The 20,321-nt window shown below is 35.4% G+C and overlaps 1 protein-coding gene across 4 annotated transcripts in view; it reads right to left on the bottom strand.

Annotated features, from left to right (window-relative positions):
- Positions 1-20,321, bottom strand: part of EFL1 (elongation factor like GTPase 1) — a 66,436-nt gene that overhangs the window by 39,687 nt on the left and 6,428 nt on the right. For all 4 annotated transcript variants that reach the window (XR_004498835.1, XR_004498834.1, XR_001523546.3 and 1 more), the window contains 6 exons: positions 20,120-20,256; positions 19,217-19,339; positions 17,776-17,875; positions 9,022-9,173; positions 8,124-8,299; positions 7,287-7,422 (listed from right to left, as the gene is read on the bottom strand). Coding sequence is in view for 1 of the 4 variants with exons in the window: in XM_015638861.1 (XP_015494347.1) it covers positions 7,287-7,422; positions 8,124-8,299; positions 9,022-9,173; positions 17,776-17,875; positions 19,217-19,339; positions 20,120-20,256 (824 nt within the window). In the remaining 3 variants the exon portion in view is untranslated. The remainder of the gene's footprint in view (positions 1-7,286; positions 7,423-8,123; positions 8,300-9,021; positions 9,174-17,775; positions 17,876-19,216; positions 19,340-20,119; positions 20,257-20,321) is intronic.

Here is a 20,321-nt window from a genome sequence, read left to right as displayed (position 1 = left end):
CATTTGTAAGACCTCATAATCAACTCCTGACAATTAGAGCAGAGAACATTCCAGAAGTACTAGAAAATTTAGAAGTGTTTTTCTTCAGAAAGGATTACGACACTTACAATTTCCTTTTATAGTCTTAATAAGGTTTAGTTAGAAAAACAGAAAAAATACAGATACTCATAAAGCAATTTAAATTCTCAAAAAAAAAGCTCAACCAAAGACTCACCAAAAAAACACAAAACAAAATGTGCTTTATAAGGAAACTATAACCATGCAAAATATCCTTCCTAAAAACTTTAGCTGAGTTAATAAAGACACATTGTAAAGACATAATAAAGACACAGTGCTAGAACTCTGACCCAAGACACTGCATATTTTTTCTTCTCAAGTGAGATCTTGATATTAATTAGAAAACATAATGAATCACTTATTTCTTTTGCAATAAAGTTTGTCACGTCAAAGCCCCCAAAATAAACCCCATGAAATGGTATGGCAAACAGGGAAAAGGAAACTCAGCAGATCATCAGCAAAATACACTTCTAATTTCATTTGGTGCTAGTTCATTAGCTGTGCACTATGTCATGTTATGCTGCCCTCTAAGCAACACAAATTTCTCAGCCTGCCTTGTTAGAAGCACACGCAGCAAAGAGCAGGAACAGCAAAGGCACTAAAATCACTATGGCAAAAATAGAGTTAAAGAAAATGGTTTCAGTTTCCAGCTCTGAAAGAGGCCAAACAACAGATTAACTATTATGTCTTTAGCTCAAAGAAAGGACTTGAACATACTCAATTTTTTCAACAATTTAACTATTAATAAAACGCTAACTGGGTAAGAAAAGAATATAAATACTATGGTGTCAGGTAAATGCAACAGTCCAGGGAGATTAAATATCATTCAACAATAAAATACATTCAATTATATAGCTTTTCCTCAACAGTGCTGGATTACTAAAATCAAATTTAAAGGGCTATTTTTAGCCCTAAAAGGCTATTTTATAGACGTTGTAAGATGGCAGAGATAAAAACTGTAAGAATTCCAAAACTGAAGACAAAGGTTTGAGTTTTCTTTGTTTCATTCAGTATTTTGGGCTAATTTCAGTAATATTCTGGAGGAAGACTGCCCTCCTGCGTTCACTGACCACAGCAGACTGAGATGAGAAAGCCCCTGCAGCTGGAATCACTTCAAGCTGGTGATTTTATTTATTTTATTTTTTTTTTTTAAATAATCACATTAGTGATTCAGAGAGTGAAATTAGCCCACCAAATGTTTGCACAGAAATACAAGGCTGGTGAACAGCAGGCCTGTTCCTAGTGCTCTCACAGAAGGTGGTAATGCCTGCTAGTTGGCATCAGGCCTAGAAAGCCATTCTGGGCCTTGAAAATGGCATTGCTGCTTGCAGCTGCTCTTTGCTCTTAACAGAGGCTGCTTATTAAAAGCTCCTAAATTGTTCAATGAAGTCCTAAAGGAATAAAATGCTTGTTAGACACCTTGTAATGAGGTTAGCTGTACTCCTTCACACCAGTTCTCCATGCTACTGCAGCTCTATGGCATCCATCTTCAGAAAGGTACCAAAAATCCAGAGCTATGAATTCATCATCACCCACATTTCCTGTGCCACACTGTTCCCAAGTCAAGAATCCTGTAAGTGCTTTATAAATAATTAAAACATAAAAGAACACTGGATGGGAAAACCAGCATTTTAGAGATGGAAACACCAAGGTACACAACAGTGTGTCATATAGGAAGTCTTAACAGTGAGCTGGCAACAGGAGGGACTTCCAGATTCCTGCTTCTAACAATGTCATTTGGTATGTTCAATAACAAAATGCTCCCAATTTGGTAGAACACTTGATATTCACATAGCTAACTGCATTTGAAAACATTCAGGAAATCGTCTAGCCTCCTATGAGCCCTGCACTAAAGCACAACAAATCTAGTGGCAAGGGAAAAGCTTTGCTTTTAACAGTATTCAACAAGACACAAAAAGCACTTCAATAGTCGTATAGACAGCTCTAAGAAAAATCTAGGTTTTGTACATTAGGAAACACAAGTCCATTGTTATGGTACTTGTGGATGAAAAGGAGCACACAGATCAGTAACTTCAGATGCATGTCATTTTGAACTCCTGTGTGTGCATGCACAACATGCCTTGTGACAATTTTACTCCAATTAACGAACATGTATCACTGAATGATCCTTCAATTATTCATTCAGTACAAACATGGAACTGAGCCAATTTTAAAAAAGTCCCAAATGGTTTTTCACTTACACAAGTACCTAAAACAGCGTTTTCAAAAATGTGTGTTGGTTTTTACATCAGCACTTGTTTACATTACTTAGAAATGGTAATCAATATCCAGTATAGGAATGCTAAGCCCTTCATCTGTGCACTATATGATCACTTATAGATAGAAAAACACTATCTCTTTTCCCCCATTTTTCAAATACTTTTTAAAGTATTTACCTTTTTACACTACCTCCAACAACCTTTTATTTTTTGCAGAGAACAAAATAGGCATTTTGTTTTCAATTATGGAACAGCAGCAAGAAAAATAAAAAAAAAAAAAGGGAGAAAAAAGGAAGCATTATTCTGAGCATCTGGAGGGCATGCACTTGTTAAATCTTTACTTATGAGCCCAGATTACTTTTTCCTCACATATTGCCTCATGATTTTTCCTTTGTCACTTCAGGGATCACTCAGTTCTTTTTATAGTCCTCAACCACAAGAATTTCACAATTGTTACAAAGTGATGCTTTTCCTGTAATTGTGCTTTTTCTTTGACTGGTTAAAGCAAAGAAATAAAGTAAATAAATAAATAAATGTATTTATATACATAAAGGGAGGGAGATTCTTGCACAGGAACAAGCAAATCAACCATCCCATCTTCTTGCATTCTTCCTAATTCAGACTTATTAATAGTTCAAAACACTTACTGCTGTGAGACAGAGTTTTAATTTAGACTAAATTTTCTTAACATAGAAACATAATTGAAATTATTTAAAACTTGCATATCATAATCAACTCTGTGAAGCTTTCAACACTGTTTCAATTTAAGTTATTGTTTTGCCTCCTGGTAAACAAGCAACATCTTTTTCTTTCATGGAAAGATCTAATAAGTGCTGTTCCCCACAACTTTCATTAACAAAAATATGAAAAATAAAAATTGTTTATGGTAGTGTTAATTCTTCTATTTGTGTACTTGCATTATCACTCTCTACAGCTTGTTAAACAACAATTAACACTACTTAGCAAACAGAAGGTCTTACATACAACATCCAAACTAAATCAATTAACGTATTCTAACTGAACCATTTCTAATTTTCCTGTTTAGAAGAGAAACCAAGCACTAGTAAGAAGAGCCATGATAATCAAGTTGAAGACCAATGGATTTCACACTACAGCCAGGGCTCACCTGTCAAATACAGCACCTCTGGAGATGTCTACATGGCAGCAGGAACCTCCAGTGCCACTGATATTCCCCAGGGAAGTGTTCCAGAAAGAAACTAAACTATGATAATGCTCACCAAATTAAAGAAGCTAAAACCTTTGGATAGCCCAATGATTGTCTGCATTAAGACTTCCTTTCTCTGTTATATTTTTGCTGTAGGAAAGAAGAACAGGCCTTTAAGGAGCATGCTACAGTTAGAGCAGTTTGCTATTTGCACAGATGATATTATGGAAACAAAGACAAGTGTTAATTTTAGTGTCACTAAGAACATACATCAGACAAGCAGGCTTTGGAATATATTATTTAAGTACCATTTCTTTCCTAAAAGTTCCAGAAGGACAGTATTTTCAAAACAGCACATATTGTGTCCAAGGTCTATGACACTAGACTTTCTTTCCAATGGGTATTCAGGCAGTTTTCTAAAGAGGGAGCACAAACTGTGCCTGAGATGTCTTGGAATCAAAAATCAATTATTTTGAGACAGGGATTTGGGTGGCACACATAATTGTCACATTTAATGTCTGCAAGTCCAGAGTACTCCCACATTTGGAATTCAAGCATGGTTCTGCTATACCTAGCTAGCATTTACAGAGCAGAACACTGTTTCTGTTAAGATAACAAGGCCTCAGCCCAAGTGAAGCTGGCACAGAAACTGCCACGGCCCTGAAGACAGGACACAGTGACACAGAGCCAGCCAGCACTGCTATCAGGACATGCAGGTGGACCACTGGCACGAGCAGGGTCACACTCCCAGAACTCTCAGAGCTGATGCCCACAGGGAGGTTTGAATTCAGCACACCCTGCAAAGGCATGTGACATGAGAGAGGAAAATAAGCCATTCCTGAAACAGTGCACCAAGGCACATGATGGATTTTTGGACCAACACTTCCCATTTTTCCCATCTAAACCTGAAGATACCTTCATGGCCCATTCCAATGACTATCATGTTTTTCATTCAGCAGTTTCAACTCAATGCAAGTGCCATTTGGAACCTGAGGGCACATACCTAATCTAATCTAACCTCATCTGCTGCTCCAGTAACAAGATTCTCCTCCTGCAAGGTCTCTGTTCATTCAAAGGAGTACAAAGCACATTCTTGTAGTGCCAGTTAAAAAGTAAAATATCCTGTCTGCTGGCACAGGATGTCTCACAGAGGTGCTGGTGGGGAAAAAGGTGACAAATAAAAAGCTGAAAAGTAAGAGAGTACTCTCTTCTCAGAGGACAATTTATTCACAGACTCCTTTTTAGTTCTCAGAGAAAACAACAATCCTTCTATATTACAGATTCTACAAACTGGGTGTATTTGTCTAAGACAAGGATTTTATTATTTTCAAAGGATAGTCTGACAAATAATTTTTAGACAAAGATTCATAACAAAGACTTTATTACCCTTGGTCCCGAAGAACTTTTTGGTTTCAATCATATTTCACCTCCTATTCAAGGCCTACAAAAATGCATAGTAGTCACAAGTTTACAAAGAAAAATTCTCATTTAGAAACAGATATATGGAAGGGTCTCTATTTTGTATTTGCCATATTACTTGAAAATGACATACTGCTTCAAGCTCTTGGACAAATGCTTTCGGCTAAACAGTCCAGCTGCAAACTTGCAACACAAATTAATCAATGCAAAACATTTTGTCTCTCCTAACTTTCAGGAACTCAAAATAATACCAGAAAATCACTTCCCAAAGTTTCCAGAATGGCTACACATGTAAGAACACAGTACCTCTTTCCAACCTGATGTTTTTGAATTCTGTTTGTATCAGCTTTGCACTTTTGCACAGTTCAAACACACTATGCTTCATTGCCCTTTCAGCTTTGGGTGTTTTGCAATCTCAGATTTTCATCAATTAAAAGGAGAGTAGTATTTTAAGGAAATATTATTTAAGCACAAGGAATAAGGTATTAAATCTTCCCATCTTCAGTAAAACAACCTCTGTATCAAGCTTTGTCTTTGATCACTAAACCTTTGCATAAGCCAGTATAAAGGATAAAAAGGCCACTTATTAGGACCAAGCAGATACTCCCTTGTAATAAACAACACATAAGTAATAGCAAAAAGCTCAAACCCTGATGAAAAAAATCTGAAAAAAGCTATATTATGAGTCTTAAAGTGGAAATAGGCAGTCATGATTAACTGTGTATTCCTTATGGCAATAACTTAATTATACAGAGTGAAACCACAGAGCTTTCAGAAAAGCTTCTTTAATTTACTGGATAATCCACAAGCAATCTCCTTATATGGCTGGAGAGAAATCACTGCTGTGTGCACTAAAGCTGGAAGACAAATGGCCTTACAAACAGAGATCACTGTTACTAACTGGAATAATACAAGTCTTGCATCACCATTGTTATACATTCCTTTCATATAAATGCATTGCATTGTTTCCTAAGTGTGATAAATCATCGCCAAATCATTAAACAGCTTATTGAATTTATGTAAATTAACAGTGCAGCCTTACAGGAAAATGGGAAAAACAAAAGAAAGGCATTTAGGAATTTCATGCTAAAAAAAAAAACCTTTAAAATTACGTTAGATGTAAAAATCCAACATATAGATTAGAGCTTAAATGCTTCAGGTAAAAACGAAAACTTGCTTTGTGTCATCACTTTATAATGATGTGGTGATAAAAGATGAAACACCAAACAGTCTGGCTAAAATGGACTGTGAATTCTTATCTTAAAATTCTAGTGAATTATTCTAAATATGACCATTTAGAACTCTTATTAATCAAGTGAACTTTTCTTTATGGAAAAGTTAGACCCCACTAAAGAGCAACCTTCAGCACTAGACTACCAATATATTCTGGCAGAAGGTGATGGTTACAAAAACCTTTCTTAAAATTTTGTCCAACTCTTAACACTAAAGACATAACAAAATTTTCACAATATATTTTTTTTCTGCTGAAGGCATCTCCAGGAGTATTTACTGTTTGCTACACACAAAGACTACATCCTTTCACTTTTACTGAAAAGTGTTTTGGGATGGGTTTCTCTATTTTTTCCAAACTATTAATCATTTTTTGAAGCAAAAAGACCATATACTTCATTTATTTTCACACACACACACAGATACACTCACTCACCATTTTCATACTGCAAATGGTCAACTACAATCATATATAATTCAGAATTTTAATATCTTAAGCTTCCAAATAAAATTCACCAGCTGCTTATGTTCTGAATGCTAGGCCCATGATAAAGCAGATAAAGCATAGTTAGTTGCCTAAATAAAAAAAATTTCAACCTTAACAGAGTACACCTATTTTTCATTTACTGTGTATATAAACCATAAATTTCTACATATCAGGTAGTACTCATTCTATAGCAGAGCAGTTCAGAATCTGACACAAAAGAACATAACTCAATGATAAGATTGACTTTTACAACTTTGTCCATGGAGAAAGTGAAAAAATTGCTACAGCCATAAAAGAAGTAATTTTTAGCACCAGGGTTCAAACAGACCCATAAATAAAACTACACTCATCCACATCACTAGAAAAGTCACATTAAGGAATTTCCACTGTTGGGAAAATATTATAAATAATCCTTGAAATCTATGAAATATGGGAATTTACTACTGCCCTTGGCAACTCCTGGCAGCAATGTTTACTGGCAATTATCCAAGCTGAAGATAATAGGCTAATGTAATCCCTACTTTTCTCCTATTCAAAGTGTACAGAAATCCCGATTTAATTACACTACATTCCTTTTTTGCACATACAACATGCTTAAAAATATTCATGGATTTAAGGTTTCTTATTTATTAATCACATCAAACCAATTTCAGTGTATTTTGGACAACATAAGGATTCAAGTTCTAGGAAATTAAATCCCAGTTCTTACCCAGAACATTTCCTGCAGGCACTTCCTCAAGATCTTCAAGCTCTCTCCCCATAAGTAAGTAGAGGTTCTCCAAAGTGCAGCACGTCATATGAGGGACTGCTGGCAGGTCATCTGTGGCAGAGCACTGGGATGACAGCTACACAGAGCACAAAACCAGCATTTGGATATTTATCACTTAGCTCTGATAAAAACTTCTTCCACAAAACCTCCTTGCATTCCAAAGTTTAAAAATACAATCTAAAGCATTTTCATTTCAAACCTTAGATATTAGAAACCAACATACACTCCCAAAAATCCAGACTTCAGGCAAACACGTGAATGTTACCAAGAAGATAAAAAATAATGCTTTATTTGGCTAATTTTAGGTCTGTATTATTTCTACCTCATTTTTTATTATCACTGAAAAAAGCAATGTTTTGAAGTAAATTCAAAAGGATGAACCTTTTTGATCAGAATCTCAAAACATTTAACACCAATTTTTCCCAATGCTATTGTGCAGAGAGAATTGCTTTTTCCTTCACTTTTTTTTAAAACAAAATACACACATATATGTGTGTAAAATTAAATATGTATGTTTAAAGAAAATATACACATATATACTGGATTTATGGTTAGTTAATACAACACTGTACTTAAAACTATTTTGGAGATGTTACAGTTTAATACAAGTTAACACACACAATCAGCTATTAGCATAATTCCCTAAATTACTTTGATACTTTTTGGAATTATTCACTTCAACTTTATCTCTTTTGAGTGAGACAAATGAAAGAAGTTAGGTCATCAGTGTTTCAAAATAATCCCAAGTTATTGCAACAGTTCACAGTCACCTCTTACCTTATGCAAAGACTCAGCAGGATCATATTTTGGTCCTAAAACAAAGATTTTTTGCCCTCTTTTCACGACACCACTGAACACTCTGGCAAAAGCAATGAAATACTCCTTGTCTGCTTCCTGTTTCGCTGCCTTTGAGGTCATGCTATCTCCTTGACCAGTGAGCTGCTGCTCTTCACCTAACCAGTCAGAAAATAAAAAATATTAAGCATAAAAACACTTTCTGCTTCATCATTTAGAGGAAAAAAAAATAAATTATACATTATATTGCCACATGTGGTGAATCCCAGAGTTGTTCCAGTTAAAACAGACCTTTAAGATCCTGATGTCCAACCCAGTACTGTCAGGTCCACCACAAACCCATGTTCTTTAGTGTAACATTTTTTAAATATCCCCAGGGATAGAGACTCAATGACTTCCCTGGGCAGCCTCTTCTAGTGCTTTATAGTTCTGGTCAAGAAATTTTTCCTCTAAACCTTCCCTGGCACAACTTGAGGACATTTCCTCTTTTCCTACCAATTGTTACTTCTGAGAAAAGACCAACCTCCACAACTGTTACCCATAATCCAGTACTGTTGTACCAATTTTGGCTCTTTAGCATCGGAAGTCACTCAGTTTCCAGCAGAGTGTCTCCTTGAAGCATCATCTCCTTTCAATGACTCAAAGAGCCGAGATCAAGCACATTCTCAGGCCAAGGAACATCAATCTGTGGCACTACTTCTCCAGTTATGAACTGTCAGTTTTCTTACAAATCCCTCCTCACTCCTCCTTCAGCCCCATGTACTGCACTTTGGACTGTCACGTGGATGATTCACAATGTGGATTTGTGAAGGTGCCCCGTGGCAATGCCAAGGCACTACTACTGAACATTTTCCTAGAAAAACAGGCATTAAGGTATCACCTTTTGTATCACCAGTGTTCCCAGTTACTTCAGGTGAGTTTTCACTTGGGGGCTTTTCTGACAGCTCCTTCCCTTGACTTGCTGCCAATTTTTCTGCATGCCTTCGTTTGGCAAGTTCACGCCGATGAGCAATTTCTTCTTGAGTTAATGGCCTACATCGTATTTTAAAACATCAGTATTTGGTCATGTCATTTATTTTAAAATAAATTAAATAACAGTAATTAGAATACTATATTTGTCAAGAAAAAGCTCATGAAGAATGCCTTTTGTCCCCCAATACTGTAATTTTAAGCCAGCTAAAATTAGCAAACTCTTCCTCTACCATATTAAGACTTTAATTTTTCTTCCAAATACACAGAGATCAAATACTGTCATTTTTAATTACTTGTGTTATCTTTATTACTTTAAGGTAATCTTTACAGCAAGTGCTCAAATGTAAGTCTTCACTTGTTAAAACTCCCTTTCATAAAGTGAATAAGCCCATTAAGGAAAAAGACTTAAAATGGACAACAATAAAAAATAATTTTAATAGTCTGATGCATCCATCTACTCACTGGTACACCCTGTCTTAAAGCAAAGGGCTTCAAAGTGTGGTTTAGACCAAGAAATAATAAAAGATAAAGAATATTATCAACATTCTTAATGAAGGGCAATATGATGAGACTTGTTTGTCAATGCAAGCATTCCAAACAGCAAAGTGATATTCATTACACATATATGAAATCTAACAGCATTGCCCAAAACTGTCCATTTGTTTTTAAATCTGGCCCTAAATAAAAATGTTATCTTCTAATTTAATGATTCTAAAGACAGAAAATAAATTCAGACACTAGTCATCTTCTCTTTTCAGTTATTACTCTGTTTCCATTAATTTCCCATGTAAATGAGGGAACCTAATAATTACAAATACTTCTATGAATAATCTATTCTGTTTACTAATTCCAGTATCAACAAATTCTCAACTAATGTGCTGTTATGTGCATACATTAAAAAATAATCTTTAGTGCTGTAACTTAAAAGCAGAAGAAATAATTAAGTTATGTAGACAAATTTTTATTATTTTTTATAGAACCAGAATGCTCTCAATGCTGGTTTTGTCTTTTTTTCTGCACTGGGAGCAATGGACATGTATTTTGTTCTTCAGCATTAATAAATTTCCAAAGTAATAGCCATTATATTCTTAATAATGTATTAGTATTCTTAGTGAAATCCTAATTCTAGAAGGAACAGAAGTCTTTCTATCACAAAATACACATTTCTATAACACAAGTGAGTACCAATTCTAAAACTAATTACCAACTCTTAGACCTTGACTTCAGCTGCATGGTAACATAATCCCACAGCAAAACCTCACCTACACAATTTGTCCTGTGTTTGCTCACACAACAGAGACAAAACCAACAGTCCTCAGTGTTAAGATGGTTTAGGATTTTTTTTTCAATCAACTGCATCAAGAACACAGAATTAATGCCCCATTAGTAGTTTTAGGTTGTTAAATAGCTTGGACAAGACACTTCCCCTCTTCAATCTCCACACTTACAAACACAGGTCAAGGTTTCCTGAACAGCAACAGCAGTAATGAATGGTAAGAGGAAGAAAACCACAGGAAGCACTACAGCAGTAGAGTCATTTTTGTTTACAGAAGAACCATATAAATATGATCTCTACTTAAAAAAAGCACAGAAAAGTGGACTCACTTTGCCATATCAACTATTGCACACTGTGAAACAGGGAAAAACCCTGTTAATCACAGGGCAAAGGTTTTATGTGCAGTCAGTAGAAAAGAGTCACTGGTGACCTCCTCTGCTCTTAACTGGATTAATTAGGGGCAGAAAGTCTTGAACAGATTACATAGCTGAGACCAACTCACTGCCAGTAAGATTTTTATTTATATCGTAATCAGGATGGTTTTCTGCATATAACACTTCTTCTGCAAGAGATTTAATTTAAAAAGTGAGACATTTCATTAATCAAAATTCTTCACAAAACTAGAAGAAATCACTTGGAACAGTTACCATACTTATCTTGAACCCAAATGCTCAATTTGAAAGAGTAAGAAAACTATACCCAAGTTAAAAATCTCTCTAAAAATTACCTAAGAGAGGCCCCCAGGATAAAATGTTACATTTGGAAGCAGAGACTTCTAGAACTCAGAATCTGGGACAGACACGTTGCACGTTATAGAAAAGGAGAATGGAAGATAAAATCACCACTTCAAATTTGTTAGCAACTTAGTTTTTTTCTTTTTAAAAAAAACAAACAACTGTCTCCTAAACAGTCATGACAGAATTAAGAATATGTATCTCTAAAATTTCAAATACTGTGGTATTTCTGCTTGGCTTGTTTATTTTACTGCTAAAGAAAGTGAGGCTTAACAATACAAAATGCAAAGCAGATGGTGGAGAATAAAACTATTTTATGTCTTTTTTTTTTTTTTCTGAAGGCAGCTGTTCAAAGTTATTTAAAGGTTTGGAATGTCAGAAAAATTTCTAGAGGAGATAGATTGATAGGGAAAGTACAGATCAGACTGCTAAGGGTGTCATAAACACAGTCTATATATGATGGCATAGTATACATACAGGGACTATGTATGCATTCCAACATATCTGATTGTCCAAAAATACTTGTCACTTTTGTATCTAATCTTGAGAGTAAAAAAAAAAGTTTCTTTGCTTTTTTCTACTTTTATATGATATTTTTCAAAGTATCAGTATATTTAGGTGTCAAATAGCCCTAACCACAAATATTAAAAGTACCTTCAGATTCTGAATGCATTGGTCTAAGCTGCAATATATATAAACACATTTAATATTCTCATTTTGATAAAAAAGCAGATTGAGTGTAGGTGGGACTTTAACTAGCAGGTACAACCTAGACTTCCATGCTGGCTTCTGTCACCATCAATTTCTATAAAATTAGTCATTCTCAGTAGTATCATTAGAAACTACAGCAAGATAATGTTGTCAAATAAATCCTTATATACAGTTGTAACACAATCAAGCAGAACACAGAACAAGATTAATGCACATAAGGCACTGAATCTGCAACAAAAGCAGCTTCAAATGATACCATGATTTATTCAATTTCTCTAGTTGGCAAAACCAATCAGAAGTAAAGTCAACTTTGAACAAAAGCTGCCCAGACCAAAGGAAGGGTTGGTTCTTCTTTCCCCCTTCTCCTTTTTCACTCCATTGGAAAGGAACAACAGCCTCATAATATTGACAGAAAAAAAACAACTGACAACATGCAGTCACACAAAACCAGCAAATAAAAATTCTGTAGCAGAAAGAGAGATTCCCTGACTCCAGAGAAATGCTACAGCACCCAGACATGGGAACCTGGCACAAATAATGGAGCTGGTACAGAAGGGTGACCACATCATTACCAACTCATCCTAAACTCAAACATGTTAAACAAATGCTGTGGAAATAATAAAACTGGAAAGGGTATAACAGACACGCTATTGACATTTAATAGATTACTGATTAAAGGCATTAGATTTCAGGTAATGTAAGCAAACTCCTGCCAACTACTTCTATGATCCCCACATTCCCCCACAGTAATACATTTAGTTCAAACTGAATGACAACTAAACTTCATGCAATCAATCCTCTGAACATGACAGCTCTTCTACTGTTTCACATTATCAAAGACTTCAATCCAAAGCAATTCAAAAATTCAGAGTGAATAATCAGAACAAAACGGCCAAAGATAAATTTGTCTTTGATTATTGAAGTGCTATGTTTATGTTTTTAACCTCCAGACCATTTTAAAAAGGAAACACCACAGTCAAAATATCAACAGATTTCCAGAAGACTAACAGTCCTGCCAACAAGTGTGTGTGATGCATCTCTCATGCTATGAACAATGGTTTTCAAGCTCTGAGAATGCTTTCTCTCCATACAGCTTTTTCCAGTTTGAACTGCATGAGCTCATGGACAGACACTGGACTCCACAAGATGTGGATGGAGTAATTCCTGATAACGTCCTTAAATCCATGTAATTTATAGAGAATCCTATTCATGGCTCTGCTCTTCACAATTAAGTTCTAGTAAAATCATTGGCTGCTGCTCTGCTCACCTGGCACTCAAAGAATCCTGTCAACAACATCCCTAAGGACAGCTTAGTAAAGCACAGTTTGCTACATTTCAGCACTGTGTATGTCCAGTGGTGTCCCTAATCCTTTACAAGCTCACCAATTTCTGGATTAAACTACTCAATGTCTATGGAACAATTTCCATTCACAAACTAATGTACATCTACTAAAACCATTTACTATCAGCTCTACTGCAATGAGACTGGTATGCAATTCACACTAGAAATGTGTTAACACAAAAGGAGCAAATGAAAATTATCCAAATCACAACATACATAAAATTTCATACAACAGTCTTACAGGACTCTTTCAACAGGGAATACTCAACTGTTTGTATTACACTATTTAGCAGTTATCATTCATTCTGAGACAAGTAGTGAAATAAGGTATCAATCCCAAGCTGTCACACTCTGCCTGGGAAAACACTCCAGACTGATAGAGTGACCTCTGATTCATCTCACATGCTGAATTTGCAAAGAAGAAAAAAGGGAAACTTGTCAAAACTCTTCCACAATGTTACATGCTTTATTCAATCTTAACCCCCAACACCAGAGATTCAAATTTCAACCATTACTCTGTATTTCTTTCTTGAATCAGCTGCAAAGGTCTTAGCCAGATTCAAATGTGTGCTAATACTGAAATCTATTTCATGATAACCATAAAAGGGGTTTTAATTTTTGAAAAGCATTTATTAGTTCTGCAAATGGATGCCAAATTCAGATGATAACCTGTAAATCTGACAGCCCATTCAGATGACACATTCCCCATTCATTTCTAATGCACGAAGTACAATTTAGAACAAGCTACTAATGAAAACAGAAGATGGTGGGTTCTAATCACACTGAAGCTGCTGCAAGTCATATTGCCTTAAACATAAAAATTAATTTACTTGCAAGAAGACAGTAATTTCTTACAGAGCTTGGAGCTTTATACAGGTTCTCATTTTGATCAATGTCATTTCAGCTGAAGATCTGGCACAAATCACAAGATATTTTTTTCCCAATACACTTTTCATAAAACATTAGAAAGAAAACAAATGAAGCATACTACAGTCTGTTTGCTTAAGACATGCTAACAAGCTGTAGCACAAAACAATGAAACAACTATCACCATAATTCCATGCAGAATTGTATGGGGAAGTATCTATTTCAGGGTGACTCCTAAGAAAAAAAAAACAGTCCTGATTTCCTGATTTCAAGCTGACTGAAGAGAAAGAAGAACCTTCCATATTATCTGGAGGAAAATAGCAGAGATATTAGAGGTTTTATATCCCCCCCAGGCAGTAATGAAATATAATTTTAGTGCACTATGTTCAATAGACTTTTCTTTATTACCACTGGAAAGTAGAAATAGAATTTCTTCAGTACACTATATTTATTTATATTTTTCAGGATTAAAAGATGGACTCAAGGTAACATAAAAGGTTTGCTTCCTATTGCTCATGTGGCATTACATCACTGCAAGATTAACACATAAAGCTTTACTAAGTAAATAGATGATTTCATCGCAACAGACATAATATTCAGCTTAGATTTTCTTAACATTTTACAATGCAATTAGTTGGAAGCAACTGAAATTAACTATTAAATATTTCTCTTTTTTTCTGGGTTATATAAAGACAGAATTCTGAATCTCAAGAAAAGCAGACTGATACATTTATCTGCCCTGTACCTAAATGCCAAGCTTGGCTTTTATTTCTACACCTACTCCCAAGCATTCTGTCTAGTCTAAGACTAGGGTTCATTGTCACACACCAGTAGAAATGAGAAAGAAGCAGCATATGCTGAATGAACACCTAATACTGCACACAGCAATACTTTAGAATAAATAACCACAGGCATCATCAAATAACTATTACATAAAGCAAATGGAGGAAGGGCCCTAATCGGTTCATCTTCTCTGCCCAACCAACAATTTACATTTTTGCCTGACTTGGCAGGAATTAGCAAATAATTTCAGAAGATCAGACAGAAGAAGCCAGAAGACAGAACACTTGCAATTCTCATTTCTTTACACAACCTGGTAAAACTAATGACATAGTGGTACCATACAAAAAGACAATTTTCAGATCTTTCCAAGGAAAGGTAAATATAAGCTGACAACCGGCTTTAACCTGACAATGAAAAATTTTCTCAAGAATTCTGCTATTTAAGCAATAAATGCAAAATCATACCAGCTTTAGTATAGAATCTATTAAATTTAAAATGACCTTCAAGGAGATATTAGTTGCCAACAGCAGTCTCAAAGGAGGTTGTTTTAATTAAAAATCCATCCTTTGTTATCATTTACTGTACACTCTGGACTTAGAAGAGCTTTTTGCTTTTCCCAACTTATGCTTAGTAAGTATTACAAGCAGATGGCAGAAATAAGGCAAACTATAAAAAATGACAAAGTCAGTTTGAATCTTCTAACAAAGTTACAAAAAGGTAACCTTACCCAATACTACCTCACAAAAGAGACACTAACATAAATCTACATTTTTTCTCCTCTGGAAGTAGAAGACAAGTCTTGCAAAAAATTTTCTGGAGGAAAAAATCTTAGATTTTTTTACATGCTTTAACATGCTTAAGTCAGTCCTTCCCCACTCCCAAGGGATGAAAATAATCGTATGTCAGTCCAGCAGTCAAACATCAAGATACATAAGAGCAGTTATGGCTCCTCAAAATTAACATGTAAGTGAAACACACAACACGGATTAATGTTCTTCACTAGGAAAATGTGAACCAACTGGTAATAGATATAGTGTAGATATTCTGTTTCACCCCATGTTCAGACATTCTTATGGAGCACCCTCATGGAAAGCCAGATTAAATACTGGATCTCACATGCTCCACTCAACCATCACTCAATTCTGTTAAGCACAATCTTCACTGAGGAACTGTAAATAGCACACAATGACCGATAAAATTAAAAATATCCTCAAGGACCCCAGGTACACAATACTGTGTTTTAATTTAAAACACTTGGATTTTGTTTCATGGAGATTGCTTTCCCTCATTAGAACTAACCTCCTTTTCCAATTTCTTCAAGAACTGCTTACCTGTAGAATCTTAACCAATCAAGTATTGAGAAATACACATTCAGCTCTATTGCTGTTTTTCAATTTATGGAAGCCAACTGTCACTTCAAAACAAATGTTAGAAGCTACCTAATTAGCAAAAATCACACAGTACTAATAATGACCAATTCTCTCAGAGGAAAACACACGTGATTTCATTTGAATATTAGCTAATCAGTAGCTAATTGAATTATTTAATACAAGGGCCAGCAAGAGATACTTTTCACACAAACTACAGAGAAAGACACTAAAATTTTCAATGCACTGAATAAACAGGGAGAAAGGATAATAACTACAATATTGAAAAATTCTGTGTCTGGCATATGTAAAAACCATCTTTGCCCCTATTTCACTTACTGATCACCTCAAAGACTCTTGATTCTCTCAACAAATATAAAACCAGGTCATTATCAATGACACAACAGCTAAAAAGTGATGGCCTGAGTGCACTGTCTCTGATAACTGGAGCCCATCCCCAGGAAAGGAGACAAAGCAGGAATGGCGCTGCTGTGCCACACCTGAGCCAGAGCTCAGACACTTCAGGACAGCACTCGAAGCAAAACTGCACCATCTAGTGTCTGCTCAGCCCATGCACACAGGGCATCTTTTCCCCGAGAGAAAACAGTGCAAGGAAGATTTCTGGTGGAAGATTTGTAGTACCTTAATCTTGGTAAGAAAAAAAATTGAAATAAATCTAGCAAGCATGAGAAAAAGGTAAGGTGGTAATAGTAAAACTGCTTTTCACACAAAGATTAAGCACAGTCTAATTTAGCAGGAAAATTATCATTTTCTATATTACTTCGCTGTACTGTGACAATCCCCTCCAAAATGTAAAATGGCCAATTAACATAGAAGTTGCCTATGAAAATGCTTCAGAAGCTTAGAGGGATGAAAGGTTAAGATGAATAAGATGAACCTCATGCTTGTAAACTCACCAGAAAAGTACATTTCTTCTGAAGAAAAAGCTGGTGGTTAAAGTAGTACACTTAAGTATGCCAGAAAAATGAGATATAGATGGACCTACTCCTCAAAGAAAATAGGATGGATATTAAAAAACAAAATGCTGTAACAAAAAATTTTCCAAACCTCCCAGAAAAGAAATCTTTGGAAGTGCATTAATGCTCTTCAGATCACTGTAAAACGTCAGTCAAGATTTGGACAATTTTAATCAACCCATTTTGTTTTGCTGTTGCAATGGACAGTATGATCACTGAGCTGTTATGGCCATGATGGGAAGTGTTCCTTGGTACAAACACAAGCTGCTATGATCATGTCAACCTTGCTGAAAAACCAAGGAATTTTTACAACTCCATCATTTCCACCAGACATCCTGAGACTGCTTACACTGCACGGATTAGGAGGATACCTTTGAACAACAGTACTGTTCTCCAACAGATTTATTGTATCTTCTAAAACTGCTATGGTTAAACAAATCACTCCCTGAAGTCATTCAGAAAATCTTTACCTGCAGAAAAGACTTTACTGCATTTCAAGAATTTATTATTTTCTCAGGTCTAAACCAACTTATCCATGCCTTCAACATATTTTTTCCCCCAGGAGTAATTAACAGACCAGAAAGTAAAATGTTACATTTTCCTACCGTGGTTTATTCTGTGGCAATGCCTTTGCATCAACAGGAAACATTTTGGAAACAAAGACAATAACTGGGGCTGTTCCTTCACTACTGCACTTCATAAAAGCTGGAAAAAAAACATAAATGAAAGTTATTTTCACACTTTTTCCCCAAAAGTATGGACAAAGCTATGACTTTACATTAATTTTGTCAGCATTACTGTTTATTTCCAGTTTCAATAGATAACATGCTAAGGACAAATCAACAGGATCATTTGAATGACACTCACTGTGACTTCAAAAATGGAACTCTTGATAAAAAAATACATACACCCCAATTAAACAACCTGAGTTTACAGGCTGATTTAGATCATAATGGAAAACAGAGAGCAGCAGAGGATTAAGACTGAACACTATTTTATTCAGTACCTCAAAGTATTCTCCTTCCTTTCATACTAAGAGGAAGTCCTGCAAATATCCAGATGCTCACAAAATCCTAACAACTTCACTGCAACAACAGATACTCCTCAAAAGATGAAAGATTCACACAAAACTCATTCAATACGTAGGAAATTCCCATAAACCAATTTTTTCATGTTGAATCACATGAAATTCATACCAGACAATGCCACTCAAAACTTCTAACACAGAAACTGAATCATATTCTCCCACACTTCTCCCGTCTATCTGAAATAGGAAAAGACCACAGAGCTAAGGCAAACAAAAGCACAAGACTACTACTAAAAATTAGCAAAATATTTATTAAATGTGCAAGTCCACTACTTGCTCATAACCAAGAGCAGTAAGATCCGAGTTTACAGAGGCAAATTTCTTCCAATTAACTTACACTAATACAGTGTTGAATACTGTCTGGATAATACCATGTTTTTAAATGTTCAATAAAGGATGAAAAGCCAATTTTGTTACCCCTGGGAAACAATTCCTAACAGCCTATGACTTTCACATCTCATTTTTAATTGACATTTGATATCTCATTCTCTCAGATTTCTTGCAGCTCTCCTCAAAACATTGTGCTTCAATTAATAATTAATTACTAAATGCTAATCAATACACTCACAAAAAAAATCTGAATTCAAACCACTGCTGCCTAAAAATTAATGATTTTAACACACAAGTTAGCAAAATATTCAATTCTCAATTACATAATTTCTACTGTTCAGAACTAAAAACAAGTATTAACCTTGTATTCTTGTAGAACTCCCATTTTCAGAGTCCTGGACTTGACATCACCTGCAGCTTAAGATGTCTAAAACCCAGGAATATATGGGATGGAAGAAAAATGCATGGCCATAAAACTATGACATGTCAATGACAAACATCAACCAAGTTGCTGGAAGTGGAATATCTATAAATTTGCATACAGGTTACTACACATCTTACAGTCCAAAGACAAGCAAAACCACCAGGACAGGAACAACCTTCATGTTAATGGGATAACACCTACTCACCACTTTTCAGTTCCTGAGTTTCTGGAGGCAAAGAATCAAATGTTCTTGCTCCAACACACATCAGCTTTTCTACTCTCTCTGCTGTGATGTCCAGAGGACTGGGAATTTTATTACACACCATGGCTAGAACACATTGTTAAGGACACATATTTGTATTTTCTTACTGAATGCAACCAACAGCAACACAAATGCTTTCAATGCTTCTTTAATTGAGCATCATGCACTAACTGGCAGCAGCAGCAGATCCAAAATCCAGCTCTGCTGTCACAGTGCATTCAAGTCTCATTCAGGTCAGCAACAAATTTTTGCCATTCCTCAGGGGCAGAGTTAAGGAGGGGTGGCCCACCCTAAGTGCAGCTGGGAAGCTAAAAACTGCAAAACTGGGGCAAGCTTTACAGAAGTAATTAGTATGTATACATTAAATTGTGCACATCTACCACAATAGAAGATATATCATATTATAAACAATGGGCACAGCTGACACACAGCAAAAGCTGTTTTTGAATTAAGAAATTTTATGCCTAAAATGTAACACTAGACATTTGCAGAACCTCATGGACAGAAGACCTATAATTCTATTATAAACAGATCAGTTTCTACTTCAGGAAAACCACTACAACTTGACTATAAAATTACATCATCAAATTACCTCCAGTTTCATAACTCTGTTTCCTAAAAATAAGATGTACAAAAGCACAAAGTTGGCAGAAATGTAGAAGTAATGGTAGATATGTAATTTGTAATGTTATAAGCAAGAAGATGGGTCCAACTAGCTTAGGCACAGGCATTAAAGAAAAACAAAACAAAACAAATTATACCAAATCACACACTGAAATATGCAGCCAAACTCTGAATTCTGAGAACCACCTAGAGAGGAAAAAAAAGTATCTTTTTTAAGGATACAGAGAACTGCATCAGATATTGGTAGCCACTGGCTACAAATGGCATTTAGATGAACTTTTGGGTCTGCATGCCGTGACTCCCGGGCACCAATTCTCAATCCCAAAGAGGTGACTATCTTTTCTATTTTTTCTTTGTCTCTGTAAGGAAAATAATAAATAAATTAAAAACCCACAGAAGCAACATATAACTAGTATCTATTATT

The sequence above is a fragment of the Parus major genome, chromosome 10, assembly GCF_001522545.3.
Source record: "Parus major isolate Abel chromosome 10, Parus_major1.1, whole genome shotgun sequence".
In the NCBI taxonomy this organism is placed as follows: domain Eukaryota; kingdom Metazoa; phylum Chordata; class Aves; order Passeriformes; family Paridae; genus Parus; species Parus major.
Note: the sequence above shows the minus strand (reverse complement) of the source record. Positions and strands in the feature narration are given on the sequence as shown.